At 42.4% G+C, this 26626-nt stretch overlaps 1 protein-coding gene and 1 long non-coding RNA gene across 5 annotated transcripts in view; one reads left to right on the top strand and one right to left on the bottom strand.

The window, feature by feature from the left end:
• Nucleotides 1-14595, bottom strand: part of LOC123288162 (uncharacterized) — a 33720-nt gene extending 19125 nt beyond the window's left edge. Inside the window, exon 1 of the long non-coding RNA XR_006531743.2 lies at nucleotides 14425-14595. This is a non-coding gene — a long non-coding RNA (uncharacterized lncRNA). The remainder of the gene's footprint in view (nucleotides 1-14424) is intronic.
• Nucleotides 14596-19575: 4980 nt separating this feature from the next.
• On the top strand, nucleotides 19576-26330 carry FST (follistatin). 4 transcript variants are annotated; one of them, XM_044771455.2, is made up of 6 exons: nucleotides 19576-20264; nucleotides 22123-22314; nucleotides 22745-22963; nucleotides 23260-23484; nucleotides 24187-24417; nucleotides 25142-26330. In XM_044771455.2, the coding sequence occupies exons 1-6, from the start codon at nucleotides 20180-20182 to the stop codon at nucleotides 25222-25224; spliced, it is 1035 nt and encodes a 344-aa protein (XP_044627390.1). In that variant the 5' UTR covers nucleotides 19576-20179; the 3' UTR covers nucleotides 25225-26330. The 4 variants fall into 4 exon arrangements, with proteins under 4 accessions (XP_044627390.1, XP_044627399.1, XP_044627405.1 ...); XM_044771464.2 differs by having other exon boundaries at nucleotides 19792-20264; nucleotides 24190-24417; XM_044771470.2 differs by having other exon boundaries at nucleotides 19792-20264; nucleotides 24878-26330.
• Nucleotides 26331-26626: the final 296 nt, after the last annotated feature.

The following is a 26626-nucleotide window of genomic DNA, read 5'->3' as shown; positions in this document are numbered from 1 at the left end:
TGCTCAACATCACTAATCATCGGGGAAATGTAAATCAAAACCATAATGAGATATCACCTCACGCCTGTCAGGATGGCTATTATCAAAAAAAAAAAAACTATTAGCCAGGATGTGGAGAAATTGGAACCCTTGCACACTGTTGGTGGGAATGCAAAATGGTGTAGCCACTATGGGAAACAGAAAAAGCTCCACAAAAAATTAAAAATAGAACTAGCATGGGATCCAACAATCTCACTTCTAGGTATCTACCCAAAGAAATTGAAATCAAGATCTCAAATAGATATCAGCACTCTTATGTTCATTGCAGCACGATTCACAATAGCCAAGATGTGGCAACAACCTAAATATGCATCAAACAGATGAAAAGATAAAGAAATTGTATATACATACAATGGAATACTATTCAGCCTTTAAAAAGAAGGAAATTCTGCAATATGCAACAACATGGATGAACTTTGATCACATTATACTAAGTGTAATAAGCCAGTAACAGAAAGACAAATACTACACAAGTTCACTTACATGAGGTATCTAAAAAAGTCATAATCATAGAATCAAAGAGCAGAATGGTGGTTGCCGGTGGGGGGTGGAGGGGAGAGAACGGGGAGTTACTAATCAATGGGCATAAAGTTTCAGTCCAGCAAGATGAATGAGCTCTAGAGATCTACTCTCTAGGTACAACATTGTGCCTACAGTCAACAATAATATATTGTACACTTAAAGATTTGTTAAGAGGGTAGATCTCATGTTAAGTGTTCTTTCCAGAATAAAATTTTTAAAATACTTCTTAAAAAAAAAATATATATATATATATATGGCCCATAGCAGGCACTCGATGAAAGGTAAGTCGCAATTGTTAGCAGTAGCAGAAGTAATAATAGTGGGAAACCAACAAAAGCTTTTAAGTAAAATTTTGAATTTCTTGTTCCTTATGTTTTGTTTTGTTTGTTTTTGCTTTTGGGATTTTCTTTTTTGCACAACATTTAGCAAAGAGCTGTAACTATAAACAAAACTATTATTTAATTTTCTAATTTTATTGTTTCAGCATTATCTAGGAAAGGATTTAGTGTGCCAAAGAGTATACATTGTAATGACTTATGGTCGTAAACATATGTGGTGTGATTAGTTAATAGGCATGCCTGAAATGTCAACAGCACCTATTTGAGAGGCTACAAACTTATTTCCCATGCTTTCCATCTGAACTGTTGAGTTTTTATTGTATGATTCTATTTATATCAAATGTTCAGAACAGGCAAATTCATAGAGACAGAAGGTAGATTACTGGTTGTCAGGGGATGGGGAGAGGAAGAAATAAGAAGTGACTGCTAAAAGGTATGGGCTTTCCTTTTGGGGTGATGGAAATGTTCTGGAATTAGATAGTCGTGATAGTTGCACAACATTGTGAATATACTAAAACCCATTGAAATGAACTAAAACTTTAAAATGGTATGTTTTATGTTATATGAATTTTATCTCAATTAAAAAGTTTCAAAAAACCACATAAAGTGCTTAGAATGGGGCCTGGCCCTGAGTAAGTATTCAATAAGTGTTAGGGATGATTAATACTAATACTTCCAGGGGCTGGCCCCGTGACCGAGTGGTTAAGTTTGCGCGCTCCGCTGCAGGAGGCCCAGTGTTTCGTTAGTTCGAATCCTGGGTGCAGACATGGCACTGCTCATCAAACCACGCTGAGGCAGCATCCCACATGCCACAACTAGAAGGACCCACAACGAAGAATATACAACTATGTACTGGGGGGGGGGGGGGGCTTTGGGGAAAAAAATAAAATATTTAAAAAAAAAATACTAATACTTCCAGCACAGTTATTATTTTCTTCACTGTAATAAAGTGTCTAACTTCATTTTTTGATGTTTGGCTACTGACAGCTTTTGAGTCTGGCCCTCCTGCTTCCCTCCCACCCACATCTGGGCAAACTGATAAAAAAAAAACCTGGGTGTTCCTCTCCTTTGTTGAGCACGAAATTCAAATCACATGAAGCCCTGGCCCATGTGCGGGAACCCTCACCCCAGCCCCACCCCTTAACTACGATTAAAAACCCAGGCTAGGCTCCTTCTCCTGCTCTCTCAAGGCATTTCAGACCTGCTTTGCCCAGAGATCTCAAATTTGCAAGCAATAAACCTTTCATATCCTCTTGGTATATGTATGTGACTTTATCAGTCTCAAAATCCAAACCAATTTTAGGTTGGGGAGGGGTGTCCATCCTATCTCGGCTGGGTAGCTACAACAATTATCATTGTCCTTATCATTCCGCCTCACTGGGCCTGCACTCCCACGTGACAACTGTACGTGGAGCTGAAGAAGACTGCCCTATTTACACAGGGCACATGCTCTCCAGTTGGCCACAGTCTCCTCCACTCCCAATCACCTTGCTTCCAGCCTCTTGCACTCATTTACTCTACCTGTCCAGCCTTTATAGGTGGGCACGTTTGCAGTGCCAAATCTAAGAGAAAGGGCCTAGAGACAGGTTTGCAGCTGAGATGTGGCTTCCATTCCCATTCTCAGAAAGGAGTCACCCTCCCCTTGCCCTGGCCCCAGGATAGCCCAGCCCAGCCCAGCGCCTGCTCACCTTCCTAAAGAATGCCCTGGTCATCCCTGATCTGGAGGCATCCCAGCTTCAGTGCTGCCCTCTCTTACCCGTCAACACCATCTCTGTGGGCAAAGCCTCGAGGCGGGTGGTCACCTGGCTCCCCTTCAGTGTGTAAGGGCTTCTCCTGGTCGTCTGTGGGCTGCTTGTAGGGGTTGGAGGTCTGCTGCAGGACCCTGTGGGTCTCTCACTGGGACTCAACGTATCCTCAGACCCAGGACTGTCACTGAGAGGAGGGATGGTGAGAGAGAGGTGACAGCGTGGACCACTTCACTCTCCTCTCGGAAGGATGACACAAGCGCTCTGACAAAGGTCGGGGACCCCTCATGCTCCTCTGTAGGCAAAGGTTTTTCACAGGAGAGGCAGAATTTGAACCCTGCTTCGATACTTTTGCCACAGTCTGGACAGATGGTGATCATGCTTTATGGGGTCTGACCCCAGATTCACTGGTCTGGAAACTCTATCTTAGCGCCCTTCTCAGTTGCCCCAAGGAAACTTCCGCTCTGGCGGAAGGTGTTGCGCAACTGTGCCGCGCACGTGAGAACTGCGTGATTTCTGAATTATAATTTTTGTGTGTATATCATAGTAACAATTATAGATCTGTTCATGTCTTATGACCTTTAATGACTTTACATTGTCCATAGGATCAAGTCTAAATGTCTTAATATGTCATTCTAGGACCTGAACAATGGAATCTTCCCAGACTCATCAGGCACCTGCCCCATAAACCTATACTCTTCATATATTTGTGCTATTTCTTGTGCTTTTACCTGGAATATTCACCAACCCATTCTTCTCATAACAAAATAATTCTCATCTTTTGAAGTCTTTTGTGTATATTATGACCACTTCTCTGATGTCTTCAGAAAAATTAATTACTGATTTCTCCATCTTCCCATAGCATTTTATTTATAAAGATTATAAAAAAATTATAATCTTCTAGAGAACACTAAGTATGATTTATTCATCTTTATATTTATTTTTTGAATTGGATTTGTTAATTTCAAATGATCCTTTCTTGGAAACATAATGACCATGATTAGCGAAGCTAACAGATCCAAATACAGTATTTTTCTTTCTTAAATTCCTTTAGAAAGGACGTATACCACATTGTCATCCACTGGGTTTTAGGTTGCCTTGGGATTCGTGATTTGCTGTCAGGTCTTCACTCTCTACCTTAATAAGCCAATCCCAAAGGGATGATATCCCATCTATCCCTTTTTTTGTTCTCTTGTGGGTCAAAAGCATCAGTCACAGTAGCTCTATATACTAAAGTGAATAGCCCCATATTTATGAACATGGCCAACCTTCATTCTGTATTCAAATACTTTAACTCTCAGTTTTATTCTCTTCAATTTTATCTCTGAGGATTGCTGAACCCTGATACTCAGGGTTCTCTCATCTGACCAAGAGTCTGCCTGAATATATCTTTTATCCTTAGGCACCTAAGCATCCATAAAAAATGCTGCTTCACTTTATAGAGCGCTGGAGGTTTCCTCAAAGACAGCCAAAGTTGACCAATAAACATACGTCTTTTTTCTTTGCAAAATTAATATATTGATTACAAAAATTCAAATAATACCTAAAAGTAAGAAAGCAAATCTCTCCTTAATCCCCCAATATCGCAATTTATTGTATAAAGTATAAGACATCTCATTTCCATGTACACTAAATGTTTCATATATATTAAATACTTTTTCTCATTTTTATACCCATAAATCATATTATATCAACCACTCTACTTAATAAACAATAGAAATATTCCAATGTCCATGCTTCACTTCTTTTGTTTTTATTTTGTCCAAGCCATATAAACCTATTTAGAAAAGAGCAGTTATGATAAGAAGCAGAATATGGAATATGGCAAAGAAAACAAATGTCACATGTGTCTTACGGACATGCTTTTTCCTCACTGAAGCAAAAGGGCCAAGTTCTGTGGCATCAAGACAATCCTCAAAAAGAACAGAGCTTCATTCTTGAACTTAAACTTAATCCTGACCCACTTTATTTCCACATCTTTGATACTATTAGTTTAATGTATTTTGTTAACCCAGCTCAGACTCTTACATCAGATTCTTAACAAGTAGGTATCTTGACAAGAAAATTTCCCTAAACTTCTAAAATGATGATGAAGCCAGCATGTCAGATTTGGTGGCAGACTTTACTAAAGCTATGAAATCTGCTCTCCACCACCAGTTGAATTTGGGTACATCTATTTGCGCAGTGTGCTAGACAAAACCATGCTTCTACAAGCCAGATTCAGATTATGCCCAGCATCCTCTCAAAAATCAAGCCAGCACAGAAAGCGATCTCATGCAACATTGGTGCAATCATTCAGGAACGTCTATATATTCAGTGACTGTACTTCCAAACCCAAAGCACAAGAAAATAGATGTGATTCCATAGGAATTCCATGTCCTAGATGATGAAATCATATCAACGCAAAAATGTAATCCAAAGCCTGAGGTAGTATAGCCATTCTCACAGAGGAAACTTCCAGAAATCTATTGGAGAGAACTAAATGCAAATTCCACCTCCTAGGCAACTTGTTCAGAGATGCATGGGAGCCTAAAAAAAAAAACAAAAAAAAAATAGGACACTTTTTCAAAAAACCTCCCTTCTGGTGGACATCACCCCAAAAGGACCAAGACATGATATCAAGGCAGTCAACTAAAGTAAACCTCTGCACTGTAAACATCTTTCCAAAGGAAGAACTACAGTAACTGGGACCCCCACCTGCTTCCTCCAACAGTCCCCACAGCATCATCCATGGGCCATAATTAACATCAGTGGAAACACAAGAGTGCCAACAACAAAGATCCAGAATATAGTCACTCCATCAGCAGCTAAGCTCTGCTCATTGAATCTCTACCCCCAGACATGTGCAGTAAACCACACTAGCTGTGCCCATCACAAGCCAAAGGGGCTTGATTAGAAGTAGGGTTAAAAAAAGGGAAGTGGGAAGAATGTGTAGAAGCTCACCAGTTAGCGATGCAACATAGCCTCTGACTCCTGGGAAACCATAGCAGTCAACAATTGATGCTGTATACTTGCAACCTGGAGGAGCTTCTTGTTAACTAAGATTTCATGCAGCCCCAGAAGTGAAGGGGGAAAGCCATCAATGGTGACAGATGGCCTGTCTACACGTGTACTTAGACGAGATTGGACTGTGCATCATTAATCGGGCAGCTTTGAGCCCTACTCACACACGTGAATAGTAATGTCATCAGCGGCAGCATCTCCTAATACTAAGCACAAAAATAAATACTTCAACATGAAGTGTAGACACAGGCCAAGGGAGGTCTCTCTGGAGTTTTGAATTCTCATCATAGACTAAAGATGATTGATGGTGATGGTGCTGCGGTTAATGGACATATTACTGTATTTCCCATCACTTTTCCAGTACATATTTCTGATTCCCTTGATTATTTGCAGCCTTCACAAATGTTAGTCTTCCTGAAATCCCCACTCCACTTTCTCAGTTGCCCCAGCTAACCCGTGGTTTCACTGAGCCGCCTGTGTGCTCCCTTTCATTTCTGTCCATGTAGCGTGCAAGCTTTCATTGTTCAGCTACCTGAGCATTTCTCCTTTACCTGGCACCCTCCCCCCACCATTTCGCCCAGACTGTACTAGCCTATCAAGATGAAAACAACACTATGACACTCGGAACAAACTTCTCCTGTCAGATGCACACAGGGACCCTCTGTTGCACAATCTGCGCTTGTCCCTCATGCAATAGAGATTCAACTCGCAGATACGAGATCCAGACTGCAGATCAGAAGGGAGACTGACTTCTGCCCTTCATTTGGGCCAAAGAATACTTATCTCCTTATTTCCAACTTCTTCTCAAGTTGCAGCTAGACCTGGGGAGATGTAAATATGTAAGTAAAACCCAAGACCATATTCGCAGGTTATCCCTTTCCAAATGCCAGCACTTCTCAGTTGCCTTATCACAGGCTGACTCAACTTATTCATAAGGGGCCAATAGCAAGAAAAGGCAGCTCAGTGTGCCAGGAGGGCTGCAGGAGTTACTGACATATACTGATCTTTTTGTTCTGACACACTGGTGTGTAGGCTTGGGCTTTGGGCAAAGTTTCTCTGTCTCTCTTTCTTGCAGCCCCAGGCTATCCTTAATCCATAGCTCCACTGAAGAAGTCCTTTCTGGAACAGACATAACATAGGAAACTTCAATGATTGTTGTTGGTGTTAAATATTTATTGAACACCCACAACTGGACCAAGCACTCTACTGATGGATAGCTTGCATCTTATTAGAATTTTCCGGGTGGAGGAAACACTATAGCTGAAAGCTAAAAGCTGTTTAGCCACTGTAAGAGCAACGAGAATACACATTCCTCGAATATCTCTAATTGCTTCCCATAACACAATGCAATTTTCTGTTTCTTCCATTAAAAATAGTTATTAACAGGGGCTGGCCCCGTGGCCGAGTGGTTAAGTTCGCGCGCTCCGCTGCAGGCGGCCCAGTGTTTCGTTAGTTCGAATCCTGGGTGCGGACATGGCACTGCTCATCAGACCACGCTGAGGCAGCGTCCCACATGCCACAACTAGAAGAACCCACGATGAAGAATACACAACTATGTACCGGGGGGCTTTGGGGAGAAAAAGGGAAAAAATAAAATCTTTAAAAAAATAAAATAAAATAAAATAAAATAAAAAATAGTTATTAACATACTCTGTGAGTACATCTCTATGGTACTTTTTGAAACATTCAACTAAGCCCACTAGTAGCTTGAGTGGGAAAAAAAAAGTCATCGTGTTGAAAACGTTTTTAAAGATTTTGTTTTTTCAGAAAATGTGTAACATAATTAGAAATAAGATTCTTTTTCAACCTGCACAGTGTTAGTCCTTGTTTTAGTTGCCTGCCTTTCTCTTCCTCAGAACCCAAGGTTGGAGCCTCTGACGAGTTCCATCTACAGAGACCAAGTCTATTGCCTTTCCTGAGATAGTCCTAACAGGAAAAAGAGGCAAGTAGCAGCCACAACCCTACCATTCTTACAGATCTTGGCAACAGGTCAGTTTCCCCAGACCCAGAAGCCTCCATCCTGTCCCCTATATCTTCATCATTGACAAACAGATCTGGACACTGCTTGAAACTTAATCTTCAGACTTAGAACCCTGAACCCTCTCCACTCCCTACCAGCCTTCCTTCCCAGAGCCAGACCCTGCATGTCAGCAGGAATCCTGAAAAGTGAGAAGTATTTCCAGAGTACCTAGATCTTTTGTTGGTGAGGTTCTGCCTGCCCAGTTGGACTGGAATTGGTGATCCTTTGAATCATTGCTTTTATACATAGAAAAAAATCTGGATGCATATACACTAGCAAAGCATTAATAATCTTTATCTCTGGGTGGTAAGGAAACACATGATTTCAATTTTCTCCTTTTACTGTATTTTCCAAATGTCCTGCAATAAGACATATTACTTTTGTACTCAATTCAAAAAGTTTTTGTGTTTTGCTTAAAGTTACCGAGATATACCATTAGCCTTTCCCTATGTTTCAGCTTCAGTAAATTCTCTCTTCTCTTTTCCAAATCTAGCCTGGTGAAAAAGAACTTTCTCTCCACAAAGGAGACCATAATCTAAAGAACAAACTCTAAGAGAAAATTTTTTTTTTAAGGTTTTAAAATCTTTTGTAACATAAAAGAGCAAGCTTTTGAAATTGTATCCTTAAAACATACAAAAAGGAAGATAAGAGATTTATTAATGATATAAGGAATCAAGATTTTCATGGCACCATGAAAATTATAAAATAAAAATTTAAGTTAAAAATTACAAAATAAAAAATTAAATTAAAATTATGTAATGTTAAAACTGAATTAGAAAATGCAGGGGCCGGCTTGGTAGCATAGCAGTTAAGTTTGTGCATTCTGTGTCAGCAGCCCAAAGTTCACCAGTTCAGATCCCAGGTGTGGACCTATGCACCACTTATCAAGCCATGCTGTGGTAGGCGTCCCACATATAAGATAGAGGAAGATGGGCACAGATATTAGCTCAGGGCCAATCTTCCTCAGCAAAAAGAGGAGGATTGGCAGCAGATGTTAGCTCAGGGCTAATCTTCCTCAAGAAAAAAAAAGAAGAAGAAAAGAAAAGAAAACGTAAATTAAAGCCACAAAGTGGGGATAGTAGGACACAAGGACTTATACCCTAGACACAAAACCAAATGACCCTCAGCTTTGGAAGCCTCCCTATCCCCCATCCCCTCCCCAAGTGCTTTAGTTGCAAGACTTGGATCTTTCCGTGTTAATGGGAGGGCTGCCTTCTTGTAATCTCATGGTTTTTCACTCTACCTGGGAAATGTGTTTCCTTCCAAAATGGATTATTTATGTTGTGCTACAGGTTCTGTAACCCACTTTCCTCAATCGATCCACCAGTAACAAAGCTCACCGTTGTGCATTTGAATTTCTTTACTCTGAAATTTACAGATTGCTGTCATTTGTTTCCTCATTGCAAAATCTCTTTATATGACTTTAGCTTCAGTAGAATTTAATACTTTTGACAATCGAAAAGAAAAACAAAAGACTATGAGACACCACTTCACACCTATTTAGATGACTATAATCAAAAAGACAGTTAATAACAAGTGCTGATGAAAATGTGGAGAAATTCAAACACTCACACCTTGCTGATGGATATAAAATTATATGAACAATTTCCAAAATATTGTTTGGAAAACAGTTTGATAGCATCTCAAAAAGTTAAACATAGAGTTATCATATGATCCAGTAATTCCACTCTTAGGTATATATACTCAAGATAGATAAAAACATATGTCACACAAAAACTTGCATGAGTATGTTCATAGTAATGTTATTCATAAGAGCTAAAAAGTGGAAACAACCCAAATGTCCATCAACTGATGAATAGATAAGCAAAATGTGGTATATCCATACAATGACATATTATTTTACTCAACCATAAAAAAAAATTAAGTACCAATACATGCAACAGTATAGACGAACCTTGAAAACATTATGCTAAGTGAAAGAATCCATATACAAAAGCTATATATTATACGATTCTATTTATATAAAATGTCCAGGCTAGGCAAATCCATAGAGACAGTAAATAGATTAGTGGTTCCCATGAGGAAAGGCCGGCCCCGTGGCTGAGTGGTTAAGTTCGCACGCTCCACTTTGACGGCCCAGCGTTTCGCTGGTTCAGATCCTGGGTGCTGACGTGGCACCGCTCGTCAGGCCATGCTGAGGCAGCATCCCACATGCCACAACTAGAAGACCCACAACTAAAATATACAACTGTGTACTGGGGGGCTTTGGGGAGAAAAAGGAAAAATAAAATCTTTTAAAAAAAAGGAAATTTTGAATGTCCTAAATTACCAGCGTCATCTTAATGAATAAATCTTTTATGGGTAACAAAAGTCAATCTTCCTTTCTGACCTTGGACACAGCCAGATCTACCTAGGTCAGAAAGGAAGATTTTATTTTTCCTTTTTCTCCCCAAAGGCCCCAGTACACAGTTGTATATTTTAGTTGTGGGTCTTCTAGTTGTGGCATGTGGGATGCTGCCTCCGCAAGGCCTGACGAGCGGTGCCACGTCAGCACCCAGGATCTGAACCAGCGAAACGCTGGGCCGTCGAAGTGGAGCGTGCGAACTTAACCACTCAGCCACGGGGCCGGCCCCAGGACATTCAAAATTTCTTGAATCCCACAGACTCCTTAAACACAAGTTCCAAACAGAAACCTGCCCCTCCTCCATTACTATCTATCTCAAGAAACGATACCACCACTCACTTATTCATATCAAAAACCCAGGGGTTATCCTTGTCTCCTCCCTTTCCCTCATCCCCCACATCCAATCAATCAACAGAACTTATCAATTCTACCTCTTAATCATCTCTTGAACCTATCCTTCTCTTCAGCCCAATTGTCACCCCCGATATAGTTTTGATACTGGCATGGCATTCCAAAAGTTGGCCTTTCAACTGTGCTAGTGCCTTCCAAATCTATCTCCACAGTTCAAGCAGAGAGAGCATTTCTAAGTGAAAAATGGCTCATGACACCCCCTACGTAGAATATTCCCATGGATTTCCTCTGGAATACCAGTGAACCCAAGGTTTTTACAAGAACTTATATAATCTGCACCATCAGCTTCTCTCATCTCAATTTCCACTCTTTCTCTCAACATATGTGCTTTGATCATTACCAAACTTCTTTTGGTTCCTCATATGATTCCTCTCTTGCCCACTGGGCTTCATGAATAATCTTCCACCATCTCTCCCAAGCACCACCTTCTGCTAGCTAACTCCTCCTCAAACGTAAGGTCTGAGATAAACGTCACTTTATTAGGAAGACCTTCCCTGGCCATCCTCGTCACAATTTATTGTACATACTTATTTAATACCTGCCTTCTCTGTTATCCCAAAAGTTCCAAGAAAGCTGCAACTAGATTTGCCTTGTTTGCTTCTCCATCCCCATCAGAGTCTGGAGAATATAATAAGATGTTTAACAAACATTTGTTGAAATTATGTTGAAAACTATGCCACAGAAAGACTATGGGCTATTTGTGCTAGCATATTTTGTGTGCCTTAACTGAAGATTTTATGAGTATTAGGAAAACATTAGAGGCCAGCCCTGTGGCCAAGTGGTTAAGTTCGCACACTCCGCTTCCATGGCCCAGGGTTTCACCAGTTTGGATCCTGGGCGCAGACATGCCACCACTCGTCAAGCCACATTGAGGCGGCGTCCCATATGCCACAATTAGGAGGACCCACAACTAAAAATACTCAACTATGTGCTGGGGGGATTTGGGGAGGGAAAAAAAAAAAAGAAGATTGGCAACAGTTAGCTCAGGTGCAAATCTTAAGAAAAAAAAAGAAAAACATTATCTATAAAAGTATTTTAAGGGTCAGCCCCATGGCATGGTGGTTAAGTTTGGCATGCTTCGTTTCAGCAGCTCCAGTTCATGGGTTGGGACCCTGGCATGGACTTACGCTACTCGTCAGCCATCCTGTGGTGGTGACCCACATATAAAGTGGAGGAAGATTGGCACAGATGTTAGCTCAGGGCTAAACTTACCCAGCAAAAAACCAACAAATAAATAAGTAAAAGTATGTTAAGTTATTTAGAATACAGTAGTAATTACAGAGCTGTTTCTTTTGCTCATTACTCCTTGAAAAGCCTAAAGTACGACCCCTTCCTAAATGCTGGGCTATAAATTTTTCCTAGTTCAGTTTTGTCTTATGTTTTGTAGTGGGATCTAGGAAACAGTGATAATAATACCTATCTGGAAAGGTAGATAATAAAATGGAGATGATACATTTCATGTGCCTGGCAGGAAACAGGTACTCCAATACATGGTAGCTACTATTAAAAAACAAAATAATAGATGGATGCATGTTGGGATGTGTGTGTGTGTGTGTGTGTGTGTGTATGTGTTTCTTCTGAATTCTCTCAAGACAATTGCTGTAATTATGACACTGATTAATTTTGTAAGATACTCTAATATATGGAGTTATTCCAAGGAGGACACCCTGACTCGGGTCTGAAGGCTTCTTGAAAAGCAAGTAGACTGATTGGTGTGTACTGGCAGAACAACCAGCCCATCTAACAGCTAGAGTTTTCAAATCAGGGGTCTTAATCTGGGGTCTACAGAACCATAGAGGATCCCTGCATGGATTTCAAAATGTTCATGAGCTCCTTAAAAATGAATGCAAAATTTTGTATAGGTGTGTATGTGATTGTTCACTATTCTGGGAAGGTGGCTCATATTTTTCAACAGCTTCTCAGAGGGACTGTGAATAAGAAAAAGTTAGGAATCATTGCCTAAAGGTTTCTTCAGCAAATCTGGTGCTCTGGCAAAAATGAAAATGTTGACAGTGTGATGGCTGTGTCATCTGGCTGGCCAAAGCAATGTTTTCTGCTAAAGCAAAGATTAGAAGTCTTGGGGTCAAAATGATCTCAACTAAATGGTTCTTCTACAGTATGTTTCCATCTGCCCAGCATGTGAGCCATTAACACATTGTTCCTGTTGATGATTTTTATATCCTTCCTGCAAGGAAATCACACTGAGACCAGTTCAGAAGAATCATTTATCTAATATATTGGAAAACCAAATCCATGAGCCTCCTATATATACTAACAATTTTATATTGCTAAAGAGTGACTATTGGAAATTAAGCACACATTGACCAAGACTGCCTCTAAGTCATTCATCTACCAGTCTTCATAATATATATACTGTTATTCTAGTCCAAAGAATAACAAGCTCGCCATGTGTTGAAATAATTTATTTCAACACTTAATGCATCATCTGTCCTGTATTTCCACATGTTGTGTCATCACCATTTGACCTCAACCCATTGTTAAATATTTAATAGTACTGTTGGATAAACAATACAAAGTATCGTTTACTTTTGAATGTAGCATTTACATGAAAAAAAATAAGCCAATACATGCTTCAAAAGGTACAATTTTACGTTATGGTACTAATCTTTCTAGCGGATGGAAACTGAAATATAAGAAGAAAGGAAATTATGGGGAGGATGAATGAATCAGGGAGAGCAACGACAAATGAAAAGATGCCATAACTCTCCAATAAAGAAGAAAGGCAGAAAGTAACTGCCACCCAAATGTTGGCACAAGGGGAACTGCATATTCCCACTTCTCAAAACTTAGGCATGATGATGGATTGTTTTGAGTAGGAATCTATTCACAAGAAAATGAAGAAACTATATTCCACAAAACACTAACAAATTATTTTTAACACTTACTGAGTGTAAATCTTATGGTGACAGAAATTATTCATTTCAAAGAGTGACTGCAGTCTAAGAGAAACACCAAAAAAATATGTGTAAGAGATTTTGATGAGTTAGCACACCCCTCCTGGAAATTGTGCTCAATACATTCTTTTTGACTGACTATAGACAATCAGCCTTAGGAAGTATGAAGACAAGTATAAGCCTGCACCAGGAAATCTTTATAACCCATTGAGTTCCTTTGAGATAAAGAATTGAAAACTGCATTTATTATCCTATTTCAGCATGTTTTTCAATGGCAGGCAAAATACAAAATGGACCTACAAACTATAGTTGAGAAAAATTAAAGAGAACCTAAGTAAATGGTAAGATATACCATTTTCATGGTTTTGAAGACTCAGTATTGTTAAAATTTCAATTCTCTTCAAATTTATCTACCCCATTCATAATCCCATCAAACTTTTTGTGTAGAATTCAAAAAGTAGATTCTAAAATTCATATGGAAATGCAACTATAATATCCAAAGCAACCTTGAAAATAAACAAAGCTGGAGAAATTACAGTACTTTATTACTTACTATAAAGTCACAGTAATAAAGATAATGTGATACTGGCATAGGATCAAATATAAACCAATGGAACAGACCAGAGAACCCAGAAATAGATCCAAACTTATAAGTCCATCTCATTTTTGACAAAGTGCAAAGGCAAAAAGAATGCAAAATGAATTTGGAATGAATTCCCCTATAAGGAAAGATTACTAAATAAAAAATCTATAGAGGATACAATAGGATGTCTAAAGTCATGTCTAATTGGCTTGTGAAATTTGGACCTATGATAAACATAATATTTCACTTTTTGGGCAAATTAGATATCAGAAATGAGACAAGACTCATGTCAAATAAAAAAATGCAGATGACAACACAGACGATCAAACAGCAATTGTATCAACTATTGATTGCAATACTAAACAGGAAGCACTTAGAAAAGAACTAATTATTAAATGTTCAAACCACTGCTACTCTATGGAAAGCTAGAATGCGGTAACAGAAAACAAAATATACAAGAGTAACTACAGCATACCAACTCACCTTCAGTCGATGAATAATCTAAGAAGGTACCTCTTACTTTGATTGACATATTGTTTCAACGATAAAGTCAGGAAACAGAACAGCAAATAACGATTTGCTCTCCTCACACTTTCCGTGCAGTAGACAGTGTAAATGGAATCAGGGTTAAAAGTGCTAAAGGTCACACACTGACACTTTCAGTCATATCCAAATATACTTTTGTTGTCGTTAGTGCCCTGGAGTCGATTCAGACTCCTAGTGACCCTGTGTACAGAAGAGCAGAACCCTGCCCGGTCTTTTTGCGCCATCCTCTCACCTTCCGGCACTACAACAAACAATGCTCCACTGCTATTCATGGGGTTTTCATGGCCATTTTTTTCAGATAGGTGAGTGGCCAGGTCCTTCTTCTTAGTCTGTCTCAGTCTGGAAGCTGCACTGAAACCTGTCCATCATGGGTGATTCTGCTGGTATTTGAAATACCAGTAAAAACCCACAGATGGGTAGTATGGTTCCCTCTGACCCATAAAAGAACCCTGGCCATGGCAGTGAAAGCGCCTGAATCTTAACCACTAGACCACCAGGACTGGCTATCCAAATATATGCATTATTTGCATCGTCAATGTGACCTAAAATACAGTAAACTATTTAGAAGTTTCTATTAATCCAACATAACATTCCTATCCTGAGGCATAATTTGAATTCTTTACTAAGGTTTATTTTAATGATTTAATTATGTTAAACTTGAATATGCTGATATGGCTAGTTTAAGTGACTATGTGCCACATATCTTAGATGACTTCTGGAAATGGAAACCCAAAATATTTCTAAAATTGGAAGGGAAAATAAGGCAATAAGAATGTTACACAGAAACAAGTAGTATCAAAATGATGACCGACCCTACAAAATGATTGACTGACGCTACATAACATCAAAGCAACAATGAAAAGAGGAAAGTTCAAGTGATCCATTAATTGTTTTCTCAGTACTATATAAAAAACATATATTCTAATGACTTTTTGCTTAATCAACTGGTGGTTTGGACATCTTGGATAAACATTGCTTTTATGTACTCACATTTCTTAACTTTTTAGTTCTGCAACAATTCAGCCAATAACAGAACTATTACCCCCCACCCACCTCAAATCCTCATTCTAGCCTACGAAATTGCACAACCCCAGACCATGACGCAGTAACTGTTTTTGTACCTCGAAGAACAAAATCTGATTTTAAAATCATTCAGCCTACTTCTCAAGTGCTTAAATTCTGTTGTTTAATCAAGATTGATTATTCACATTTGAAATCTTAATATTCATTTTGAAAACATCTAAGTTCAAAAAAGTTGACATTTAATTTTTAGGCAAAAAGTAAAATCTACTCAGTTCATGACTTTCAAATTTTCCATCCATCACCTCATCCCACCCCCTCCATAATCTCTTGTTAGGGACTGAAATGGAACCAGGTCGGTTCTGGTCTCAAACAACAATTTCATATCATTTCAAACAGCTATCTCGGGAGCTAGGTTGAATTATTTGCTAAACTCTAATATTTTAAATTTATAAACTTCAGAAGGAAGACAGCTTTTGAAGCTGACATAAAAACAATCAGAGAACAGCAGTGTTTTTGTGTGCTGCCCAGAAAGTCAGTTACAAAGTGGTCCTATTGTGTTTCTCATAATTTACATTTACTTTTTTGGCAGAGCAGAAAGGGAAAAAACAAGAAGTCAAACTTGGAGGCAGACAACAAAAATGAAAGAAGGCATTTTTATTTTAAAATGTCCCCTTGACATTTAGACATCTACAAACCCAATATTTAACATTTACAGAGATAAAACAGTAAAAGAAATAGTAGCTGTTTTTCTGTGATGTCACTTAACAGGTGTGATACCATTTCATACCACAGAAATTGGATGGATCTCTTGCTGATACCACAGGAGGCCCAGAGGGAACCAGTATTGACCTGTGTCTCATTTCCTCTGATTGGCCAGAAAATAACCCCAGGCCAACAAGAGACGTGATGACTGATCTGTGCCGATTTGGAGCAGACAGTCTCCCAAACAGATCAATACTATCCAAGGTGCAGCTGAAAAACAGGATGAGCTTGTATCGTTAAGCAAACACCAAACTGCTTATTCACAAGGGCAAAAGCAACACAGCACTTGTGTTTTCCACAGTGTGTTTGTCAGTGACCTCAACCCTGACCCACAGGGCCACCCTCTCTAGGGCAAGAAGCAACCCTGTATTGGGTCTGCCTCTGATACTGGAGCATTCCTATGAGTGGTGGCATTTTTTACAATGAGAGCTACTGTGTCTGCTTTGGCCTAGCCTAGACAATTACATGATGCCAAAGCAACTAGTCAATGAAATTGATTTAGTCAAAAGACCGGTCTGCGTATTTGGCATTATGTAAACAAAAATAAAATAAAACCAGAATTTTTATTTTTTACCCATCATACTGGAATTGGGTAGACACACCTTGGAGTAAACGAATTTAGAAAGTTTTTATGATACCAGTTGTTTCTATATACATAAGTTAAAATATCTGGATAAACCAAATACTTTTGCTCAAACATCCAGATAAATATTTTTTTGATTAACCTCCCAAAATTGCCTCTATTCTAATTTTCATTTAGTCACATAGATCCTCCCTCTCCCCAAAAAAAGTCATATTGTGTATATCTGTATGCTCTTTTTATATCAACACATTATATCAGCACATATATCGACATGTTATATGTGCACATGTAAATGAACGAGTTAAATCTAATATGAACATGCAAGTTACAGCACTATGTTCAATGCTATAAAGTTATAAAATATGAGGAAATTATTATCTTTAAAACAATCTTCCCAAGATTATTGAGAAAATAAACTATGGGTTAAAGTGTGACCCTACATTCCTCTAGGCAAGATGACTTCATACACGACCTGGCATGAGTAAAATTTAACTGTTTTGTATGGTCCTAGGGTGGAACACTTAATTACAGTTACATTTTCCAGCTTCCAGAGGCTACAGCAGATTCAGGACCAATAACTGTATTGAAACACCAGGCAAATATAAAATCACATAATTATGTTTGGGTCTTTAAATTTTATAATGGCTATTGGTGCAACTGATCTGAGATCCAACCATCTACCATCTCAGATCTTTTATTTAGAATATTTATTTTCAAACCCTAGATACATGGTTTGATAAACCTAGCTAAAACAGAAGCTTTGTCTCTTGCTGCTATTAAAAGACAAATTTGTACCAAAAAGAAAATCAAGTAACAACAATCAATAGCTTTTCTCTTTCCTTGAACTAAGTTTTCCCTGGGAAAAAAAGCCTTGAAGGGGAGAAAACAGACTTTCCCTCCAGCCCTGTCTAAGCACTATATCCATCTCCTGAATGAAGAAGAAATAAATTCAACTTTGGAACTCTGCCATTGAGTGGCGGCTCCTGCAAAGGGGACAGTTTGCTATTAATTGTTAATGTCGTCTGCCATTAGAGGGCACTAAACAACTCTACATTAACGCTGCATCGGAGGGAAGAGAGAAAGGAAGACGGGAAAAGAAAGAAGGGAGGGAGAAGGGGGGGAGAGTAAGAGCAGAGTCGGGGGAGAGGGAAGGAAAGAGAAAAGAGAAGGGGTGGGCACACGGGAGGGAAAGAGAGAAGACGGAAGACTGAGACAGAGAAAGAATAAATCTGGAAAGATTAAGAAGGATGTGGAGCCCCCAGAGCCGTCTGAAGTGAGCAAAAAGCCAGACTCGGGCCGCCAGCGCCCCTCCCCTCCCGTCCTCAGGACGGTAATTATAAAGCGAAAAGCAGCGGCGAGGTCACCCGTTTTTACCAGCCTGCTGCACCGAATGCGCGCGGTGCAGGTGCGGCGGCCGCGGGCTTTGTGATTCATGCCCACTTTCAAAGGGGGGCTTGGGCCCGTCTGAGAGGCACCCAAACAACTGTCTTCTAATATTAGCACGGCTGTATTTCGGGATCTATTATAGTCTGTCCAGACAGATCCCATTGTAATGGGATCTTTTATTAAAAGATTAGCACTATCTCCTGCAGTTGGTGGAAAAAAATCTGTTATCACTGAGTTATTTGCAGTTGTGGAGGGGGTAGGAGGGGGGTGGTGGAAGATGGAGTGGGAAGGAGAGAGGAGGAGTTGGGGGGGCGGTCTGGCGGGGGTAGGCTGGGGGGGGGGGGCCGAAGAGGGGCGGATTTAAAATCCGTAGGAGAACAAATCCCAGTGACCTGCGAATGTCCAAGAATTTTGTCTGCATACTTCGCTGTCTGTTGTCCTGCGGGCTCCAGAAGCGAAAAGAATAGAAATTAAAAAGGCAGCTTTGGAATAAACAGTATAGCATTTTCCGTGAAGTAATCGTTTTATATAAAAGGAAATATCGCCTCCTCAGTTTCATTCAGCGGTGCCAAAAATGTTATAAATGAGAGACCCGCCAACTTTCAGCGAAGAATGCCAGCCACTGTGCTTAATAAACTGAGGCTACAGAAGTTCATTATCGATGTTGCAATCTTTTTTATTCCGCGAAGAGAGAGAGAGAGGAGAGAGAGAGAGGCTGAGAAGGAGACTGGGAGAGACAGACGGAGACACACAGGATAGAAACTGGGGAGTCTCGGGGCGGGGAAGGGGGGCAGACCGCCTACGTCGGCGCCCCCGCTCGGGGCTCCGACTGCAGACGCGGCGAAGTGAAAGGGGAGAAGAGAAAGGGAGAGGGCGAGACTGCGACGGGGGGGGCGCCGGGCCGAGGTGTTAAACATTTTTGTCTGCTTCGGACTCGTCGAGACCCAGGGCCGCGTCTCGGCCCGGCCCAGCCAGGGTGGAAGGGGCTGGGGCCGGGGTTCTCAAGCACAACTTGGGCCGGGGATGGCCGCAAAGTAAGGCGCGCACAGACCCAGACACAAAACCTCGCCGGGGCCCGCGCGCAGCCTGCGGGGGCCTGCAGCGGCAGCGCGCCCCGGCGAAGCGGCGGGGCGGCGCGCGCCGAGCCCACCGCGAGCTGGAGATCTCGGCAACTGGGGGCTCTCTGGGCGTCTGCAAAGTCTTTCTGGAGCGGAGGAGCCGCGGTGCGGAGACACACGCCCGGGTTCCCCCCCGCTCCGCCTGCCGCCGCCGCCGCCGCCTCCTCCTCCAGTGCCCCCCCGCGCGCGCGCGCGAGCGCGCACACACACACACTCACACACTCACACACACACACACACACACACACACACACACACACACGCCACCCCGGGCGCGCCGGCGCTGCTTGCGAGCGGCGGCGTGCAGGACTTGAAGTGGGTGTTCTTCCCCACTCCCCACCCCCGAAGCGTCGCCCCCATCCCCCGCCCCGGTCGCCTTCCCCCTCCCTCTCGCTGCTACGCAAATAAGAACTCGGCGATTCCCCTCCTGCCGCTTTGATTTCGGGCACCTCCAACAGATAATTGGGAAGGGTTTCTAGAAGGTGGGAAATGTCACCTGATTCACACTGAACTTTTAAAAGCTCCCCACCCCCAAGGAGACGCGCACACCCTCGCTCGCTGCCGCCCTCCCACTGCCCCACACACTGGGAGACCGCCCACCGCAAACCGCGGAGACCCCCGTCTAGATTTAAAGCGCGGCTGCGCCCGGCTTCTGACGTCCATTGAATCGCGCGGGCGGCCGGCGGCGAGCGCGGGGCTGCGCCGGGATCGCTGCGCCCTCAGCCGCTCGCCTCTGCGACGCGCGCCGCTCGCCAGAGCCACCCGCCGCCGCGCCCGCTCCCCGCGCCGCCGCGCTCCTCGCCCCGCGCCTGCCCCCAGGATGGTCCGTCCCAGGCACCAGCCCGGCGGGCTTTGCCTCCTGCTGCTGCTGCTCTGCCAGTTCATGGAGGACCGCAGCGCCCAGGGTAAGCGAGGGGGGATGCGCTGGGAGGCTCGGCTTGGGCAGGGGTTTGTACTTTTCTGTCGTCTCCACTTGGTCTGCTCTGAGCACCGCTGCTCTCGGAAGATGTTGGACCAACTTAGCGACTCTGGGATGGAGAGAAGTGGGAAAGCTGAAGGCAGTGACACTCTAGGACTGGGAGCCGAGTTTTGGAGCGCGGTTATCCTGAAAGGAAAGGGAGTGAGCTGGAGTCTCTCTCATTAGTTAGGATTAGATAGATGCTCCAAGTTCTGGACATAATGAGTTTAGATGTTATCTCCCCTGTTTGGCTCTGAAAAAGGGGACAAGCATCAGTAGCCTGGAGATTTCTGTCGACCCGTTTGCAATCTAACCTCTCTCCCTCCCACATCTCTTGGATACTTTTAAAAATGACTGGGGGGCGGGAGGGATACTGAAATTTCTTTGATGGCTGGGGGACGTGATTTCAGAAACTTTGCCCAAACTTGGAAATGTGGGTGCTGAAAATTTTAGGGGGAAGTAGCTTACTGCTTAGCGGATGTTTCTTCCAACCCCCTTCCCCCAACCCCGAAAAAAAAAACCCACCAAATTATTACTCCAGAGTGTTTTGAGTAGTTTACAGTTTTTTCCCTCTGACTGTTAACTTTCTGTCGAACAGTGAGAAACCCACAACTGATTTAAATTCTGAGGTGGATTCAAAGCAAATTTCTAAACTTTGTTTTTTAAAATTAGATTTATTTCAATTAGTCTTTCTGTAGAATTCTTTTTAAATAATAATAGCAGTTTGCGGTCCAATCATTGTTAAAGTTATATAGATAATTCATGAGAAGTCTTCCTGGCCAAAACCCGAACGTTCAAAAGGGGGAAGGAGGAAAAATTACTTACAAAGATTTCTTGGTAGGTGTGAGATAGGTGTCTGTTACCGTGAAATGGTAGGAAGGGCCCCCCTCCTTTCTTTTTCCCCTACGCTTTTCTTGAGACAGACATGTAACTTTCCTTGCTTTAGCGTTAACATTTTAATTGTGTTGTAAACCGTGCCCCTGGGCACTGCCCCTCGCCGTCTGCACCGCACCACTCTGAGTTGCCCCCCTTGGGTGCCGGGGACGTGGGCGCCGGGGAAAGCAGCCCTTGGAGATTTCGAAAGATCGCGGTGGCCGCGGGCGTCCTCTGGGTCTGGCGGATTGCAAAACGGGCCCGTCGGGCGGGCTGCGCCTCGAGGTCGAGGCCGCGCGGGGCAGTTCCGGGCAGGGCCCGGTTGCTTTTTTGCTTTCATTTTTCACAAGTGCCTTTTGCCTGATCTGTTCCTCTGTGTGTGTGTGTGTGTGTGTGTGTGTCTGTCTCTGTCTGTCTCGCGCTCTCTTTTTCTCTTTCTCTTTCTCTCTCAAGTTCTCCTACTTTCTTAACCCCTGTCACAAATAATTCCCGTACCGCCTACATGAAACCAACATGTAAAAACATCCGTCGCATCCTGTTTTTGTCAGGTTCTTTAATCTGCTGTTCGAGTCGCTGCAGGTTATGAAATGGGACGAATAAAAGTAAACAGTCTAGTAAAAGTCAATGCAAGCTGCACGTGTTGTGTCTGGGTCACTGGTAACTGACATTGATATGGCTGGGGCGCTCTGCCTTCTAGCTCTCGCCCTCCCTCCCCCTCGCCCACCTCCCACCTCTTCAGTCTGGGCTTTTTCGCCCTCTCCTTCCCCACCCCTTCACCCCTTGGATTTATTTTCTGCTTTTCTCTCCCGTCTGTCTCTTCTCCACCCTCACTCCCTCCCCATCCCCCCCGGTCTCCGAACCTTGCACGCGGATACCTCCCTCCCCCTGCCCCGCGCTTACTCACCCACCTCCCTACCCCTGTCCCCTCGCAGCTGGGAATTGCTGGCTCCGCCAAGCGAAGAACGGCCGCTGCCAGGTCCTGTACAAGACAGAACTGAGCAAGGAGGAGTGCTGCAGCACCGGCCGCCTGAGCACCTCGTGGACCGAGGAGGACGTCAATGATAACACGCTCTTCAAGTGGATGATTTTCAACGGGGGCGCCCCCAACTGCATCCCCTGTAAAGGTAGGACTCTTCCTCCCCAGTTTGCAGGCCCTCAGTAGAGGGCGTCGTACTCTCAGCTTCCCCATTGCCCAGCTGGGGTTTGGGACTAGGAGAGCTTTGTTCGTGGGTTCCCCCTGTCTTCCCTCAGCCCTGGTAAGCCATCCGGGTTGAATCTTGCCTGCTACACGCTACAGGCAAAACGAGGTCGGCATAGGTTCCAGGACTTCTTAGCCAAGTCTGATGGTGAAGCCAGCCCACCTGCGCTCTTTGAGAGAGATTTGGGTATGGGGCGCAGCCGGCTGTACCCCCTCCTCAAAGCTCTAGGAGAGAGCCTGGGCCCCTCCGGCACCAACTCATGGCTGCATGTTTGCGCAAAGCGCCCGCAGACCTCCTGGCTGACCTGCTTACTGCCTGGCCGTGGTTTTAATCCGTGTCTCTTTCCAACTCGTAGAAACGTGCGACAACGTGGACTGTGGACCCGGGAAAAAATGCCGAATGAACAAGAAGAATAAGCCCCGCTGCGTCTGTGCCCCAGATTGTTCCAATATCACCTGGAAAGGCCCAGTCTGTGGGCTGGACGGGAAAACCTACCGCAACGAATGTGCGCTCCTCAAGGCCAGATGTAAAGAGCAGCCAGAACTGGAGGTCCAGTACCAGGGCAAATGTAAAAGTATGTCCTCCCCGACCGCCTCCTCCTGCTTTCTGCCTTAGGTAGCCCCGCTGGAAGACCCCCTAGGGGATAATGATACCAAGTAAAGGAAGCTTTTTCTAACTGCTAAAGACTCCTTAAGAACACTGAACGCACCAACCTAGAGGCAGAGATTTTTCTCTTGAAAACTACAGGGCTCCCCATGTGCTTTCTGAAAGCTGGATGCTTCCGTTTTATGATTTCCTTCATAATATCAAATGCTTAGTCCTTAAGGACCAGAAGGTGCCTATTAATGTGTGTATCCCTCTTTGTTTCAGAGACCTGCCGGGATGTTAACTGTCCAGGCAGCTCCACGTGCGTGGTGGACCAGACAAATAATGCCTACTGTGTGACATGTAACCGGATTTGCCCAGAGCCCACCTCCTCTGAACAGTATCTCTGTGGGAATGATGGAGTGACCTACTCCAGTGCCTGTCACCTGAGAAAGGCTACCTGCCTGCTGGGCAGATCGATTGGATTAGCCTATGAGGGAAAGTGTATCAGTAGGTATTCTGGATTGAGGAAAGAAAACAGAAAACAGGATCGAAAAGGCTAGTTCTAGTATTAAAACTGTGAGGTTAACCAATAAATAAGCCCAAAACCTCCCCAAAGGCATGGTTTCACCAAAGGGAGAAATACTCTCTAGTTTGGGTAAACTGTCATGACCGCAGCATTCCTCAAGGAAACCATTGTCTTCCGGAAGCTTTGGCATATATATTGAAATGCCAGCAAGAAACAGGAAGCAATTTTCTGTCTTAGAAACTTAGAACTCACTCAATTTTACACATTTTTTTAAGTGCCAGACTTGCTGGAAGCAAGAAATAATTACTTAACAGTTCCTAAAATCTGTTATCAGATTCTGATAACTGATGGAATTCTTTCTTTTTTAAAAGATCTCTCTTGTGGGAAATAATCAAACACATATGTAACTCAAGGATACTGTGAAATCCTGTTCCAAAAAAATACTATTTTCATGCCCTAATATGGTATGTAGGAAACTGGGGGTTTATGTGCGTGTGTGTATGTGTTTGTGTGTGTGTGTTTGAGTTTCAGTTTTATTATCAAGCATTTTTGTGTAATATCTCTATTATGCCCACTATTGAGTAATAACATATAAGTTATATGTTTATATTTATTGATAGGGGACTAGAGAAAGGGGGAAAAGGGGAAATTGATTTACTCATCACAGGTGTATTATATCCTAGAAGCAAAGTCCTGTGAAGATATCCAGTGCACTGGTGGAAAAAAATGTTTATGGGATTTCAAGGTTGGCAGAGGCCGGTGTTCCCTCTGTGATGAGCTGTGCCCTGACAGTAAGTCTGAGGAGCCTGTCTGTGCCAGTGACAATGCCACTTACGCCAGCGAGTGTGCCATGAAGGAAGCTGCCTGCTCCTCAGGTGTGCTGCTGGAAGTAAAGCATTCCGGATCTTGCAACTGTAAGTTCGATTTTTAACCTTGCTGCAATTTGAGGGCTTTCCCAGGCAAGCCCTAGGGAATGGAGATGTAAAGAGCACAAAAACCTCCCCATGTAAGCTCCTTTCGGTTTTAAGTTAGGTAGCCACTCAATTTCACCAGCAGTTCAGTGATCCCCAGGAAAATTCCATGGAATGTTTCCTGCCTTTTAGGATTTGTCCAGTGGTCATCAACGGGGTTGCCTCTACAAACCTGTTTCCAGTCATTGCCCCTAATTCTTTGGCTTTAGTAGCGTGCTTTGCTGTTTGCTTTATTAACACTTGACTCTAAACTAACTGCTTCAAAAGTTTTTTTTTACTTTTTCAAAGACAGCTGTATCGTATCACACACGGGCTGCTGCTTTCGCAGTTGCCTCTACTAACTGAATTAAGGACCCAAAGCAGTTATACCTAGAACACAAGAGCGCTTTTTATCTAATTTCAGGAATCTGCCCGTAAAACCTGAGCCATTGATTCTTCAGAACTTTCTGCAGTTTTTGACTTCATAGATTATGTTTTTTTAAAAAAATTTTTTTAAACTTATCGCATAACAGCAGATGCCCAAAAAAGAGCATCTCACTGCAAGTCACATAAAAATGCAACGCTGTAATATGGCTGTATCAGAGGGCTTTGAAAACATACACTGAGCTGCTTCTGCGCTGTTGTGGTCCATATTTAAACAACAGCTCCCCTGTATTCCCCCATCTAGCCATTTCGGAAGACACCGAGGAAGAGGAGGAAGATGAAGACCAGGACTACAGCTTTCCTATATCTTCCATTCTAGAGTGGTAAACCCTCCGCCCATGTTCAGTGTTGATATAGCCTTTGGGCAGAAAAAAAAAAAACAGGAAAGAAAAGAAAAAATATATTGTCCATACTGTAAATAAGTGTATGCTTATTTATTTGGGGGGAAAAGTATACATAAAGGACCTTTGTCCTCAAGCTGTCTCCCAGGCCACCTTGTTACTCATTGGACCCGGAGAGGCGGTCATTGTGAGGTCTACTGGATGAGGCCCATAGTTGAGAATTGTAGACATTTATTTATACTGTGTCATGTTTTATAATTTATACATAAAATGTCTGGTTGACTGTACACCTTGTTTTTGAAGAAATTTATTCGTGAAAGGAAGAGCAGTTGTTATTTATTGTGAGGTCTCTTGCTTGTAAAGTAAAAGCTTTTTTTTTCCTTGTAAACCATTTAAGTCCATTCCTTACTATTGACTCACTCATCTGTCTCCCTTCATTTCACTGTTGTTAGACTCTTTTCCGCTTTAACAGACTTGCATGTCAGTTTCTGTCATGTTTATTTATTGGATTCTCTGCTGCCTGTTGTATACATACATGATCCCTCGGGTTTTGTTTACAAGGAATCTTGACTGACCAAAAGGCATTATAACTCTGACTTAAATAGAAGGTACAGAGAATACATCTTGGGGGAAACTCCTATTTCAGTTCTCATGTCGTGACAAAGACTTTTGTGAGAGAGGGGGTGATAGCGATGTTAGAATTCTAGTAACGTACCTTCAAGATGTTACAGATCCAAAGAGATTGAGTGATATGGGTGTCGGGAGACTGAAGGGAGCAGAATGCTACACTTTCAGCCTTTCATTAGGTGTTTCCTTTAAGCTAGTCTGCTGTACCTTTTAAATCAGTTCTTTTTCAACCAGTGTGTCACTAAAAGTTATATCAAAGCTTTATCAGTTCAAGTTTCTTGCTTTTCATAATACTTTTTTCTGATGCAATTTTATATTTTCAAACATGGCAAGTTAAATATAAATTCATTTAAATATATAGTTTTGTACTTTTCTACCATGTAAATGTGCAATGTATATAAAAGTTATAATGTGTATTTGTAAATAAATGATGAGTGAAAAAATAAAAAAATTTTAAAAAGCCAATGGTCTCAATTGCTGATGATGTAAAAGAAATCGTTTGGGCTTTTGAGTAAAAATGTATGTGATACATTTGCTGAGAAATAGAGTTATCAGTGAAATTGGTGGCCAGGACAGTAGAAGCTCCAAAGCAAGGTAAATTACAGATTACCTCAGTGGAGTTCGAAAGATAAAGGATCTGAGGTCCAGCGACCCCTTTGTAGGAGTAACAGCATACCATGGGGGTCACTAACCATGGGAAGAAATGGACTGTAGATGAGGGCTCCTCCCTGCAATGTACCAAACCTGAAGTTTCCTCTTTA

This window comes from Equus asinus, chromosome 10, assembly GCF_041296235.1.
Source record: "Equus asinus isolate D_3611 breed Donkey chromosome 10, EquAss-T2T_v2, whole genome shotgun sequence".
In the NCBI taxonomy this organism is placed as follows: Eukaryota; Metazoa; Chordata; class Mammalia; order Perissodactyla; family Equidae; genus Equus; species Equus asinus.
Note: the sequence above shows the minus strand (reverse complement) of the source record. Positions and strands in the feature narration are given on the sequence as shown.

Coding starts and splice junctions, on each gene's coding strand:
- FST (XM_044771455.2), top strand. CDS start 20,180: ATGGTCCGTCCCAGGCACCAGCCCGGCGGGCTTTGCCTCCTGCTGCTG. Junction 22,315..22,744: donor CAACTGCATCCCCTGTAAAG/GTAGGACTCTTC, acceptor TCCAACTCGTAG/AAACGTGCGACAACGTGGAC. Junction 22,964..23,259: donor GTACCAGGGCAAATGTAAAA/GTATGTCCTCCC, acceptor TCTTTGTTTCAG/AGACCTGCCGGGATGTTAAC.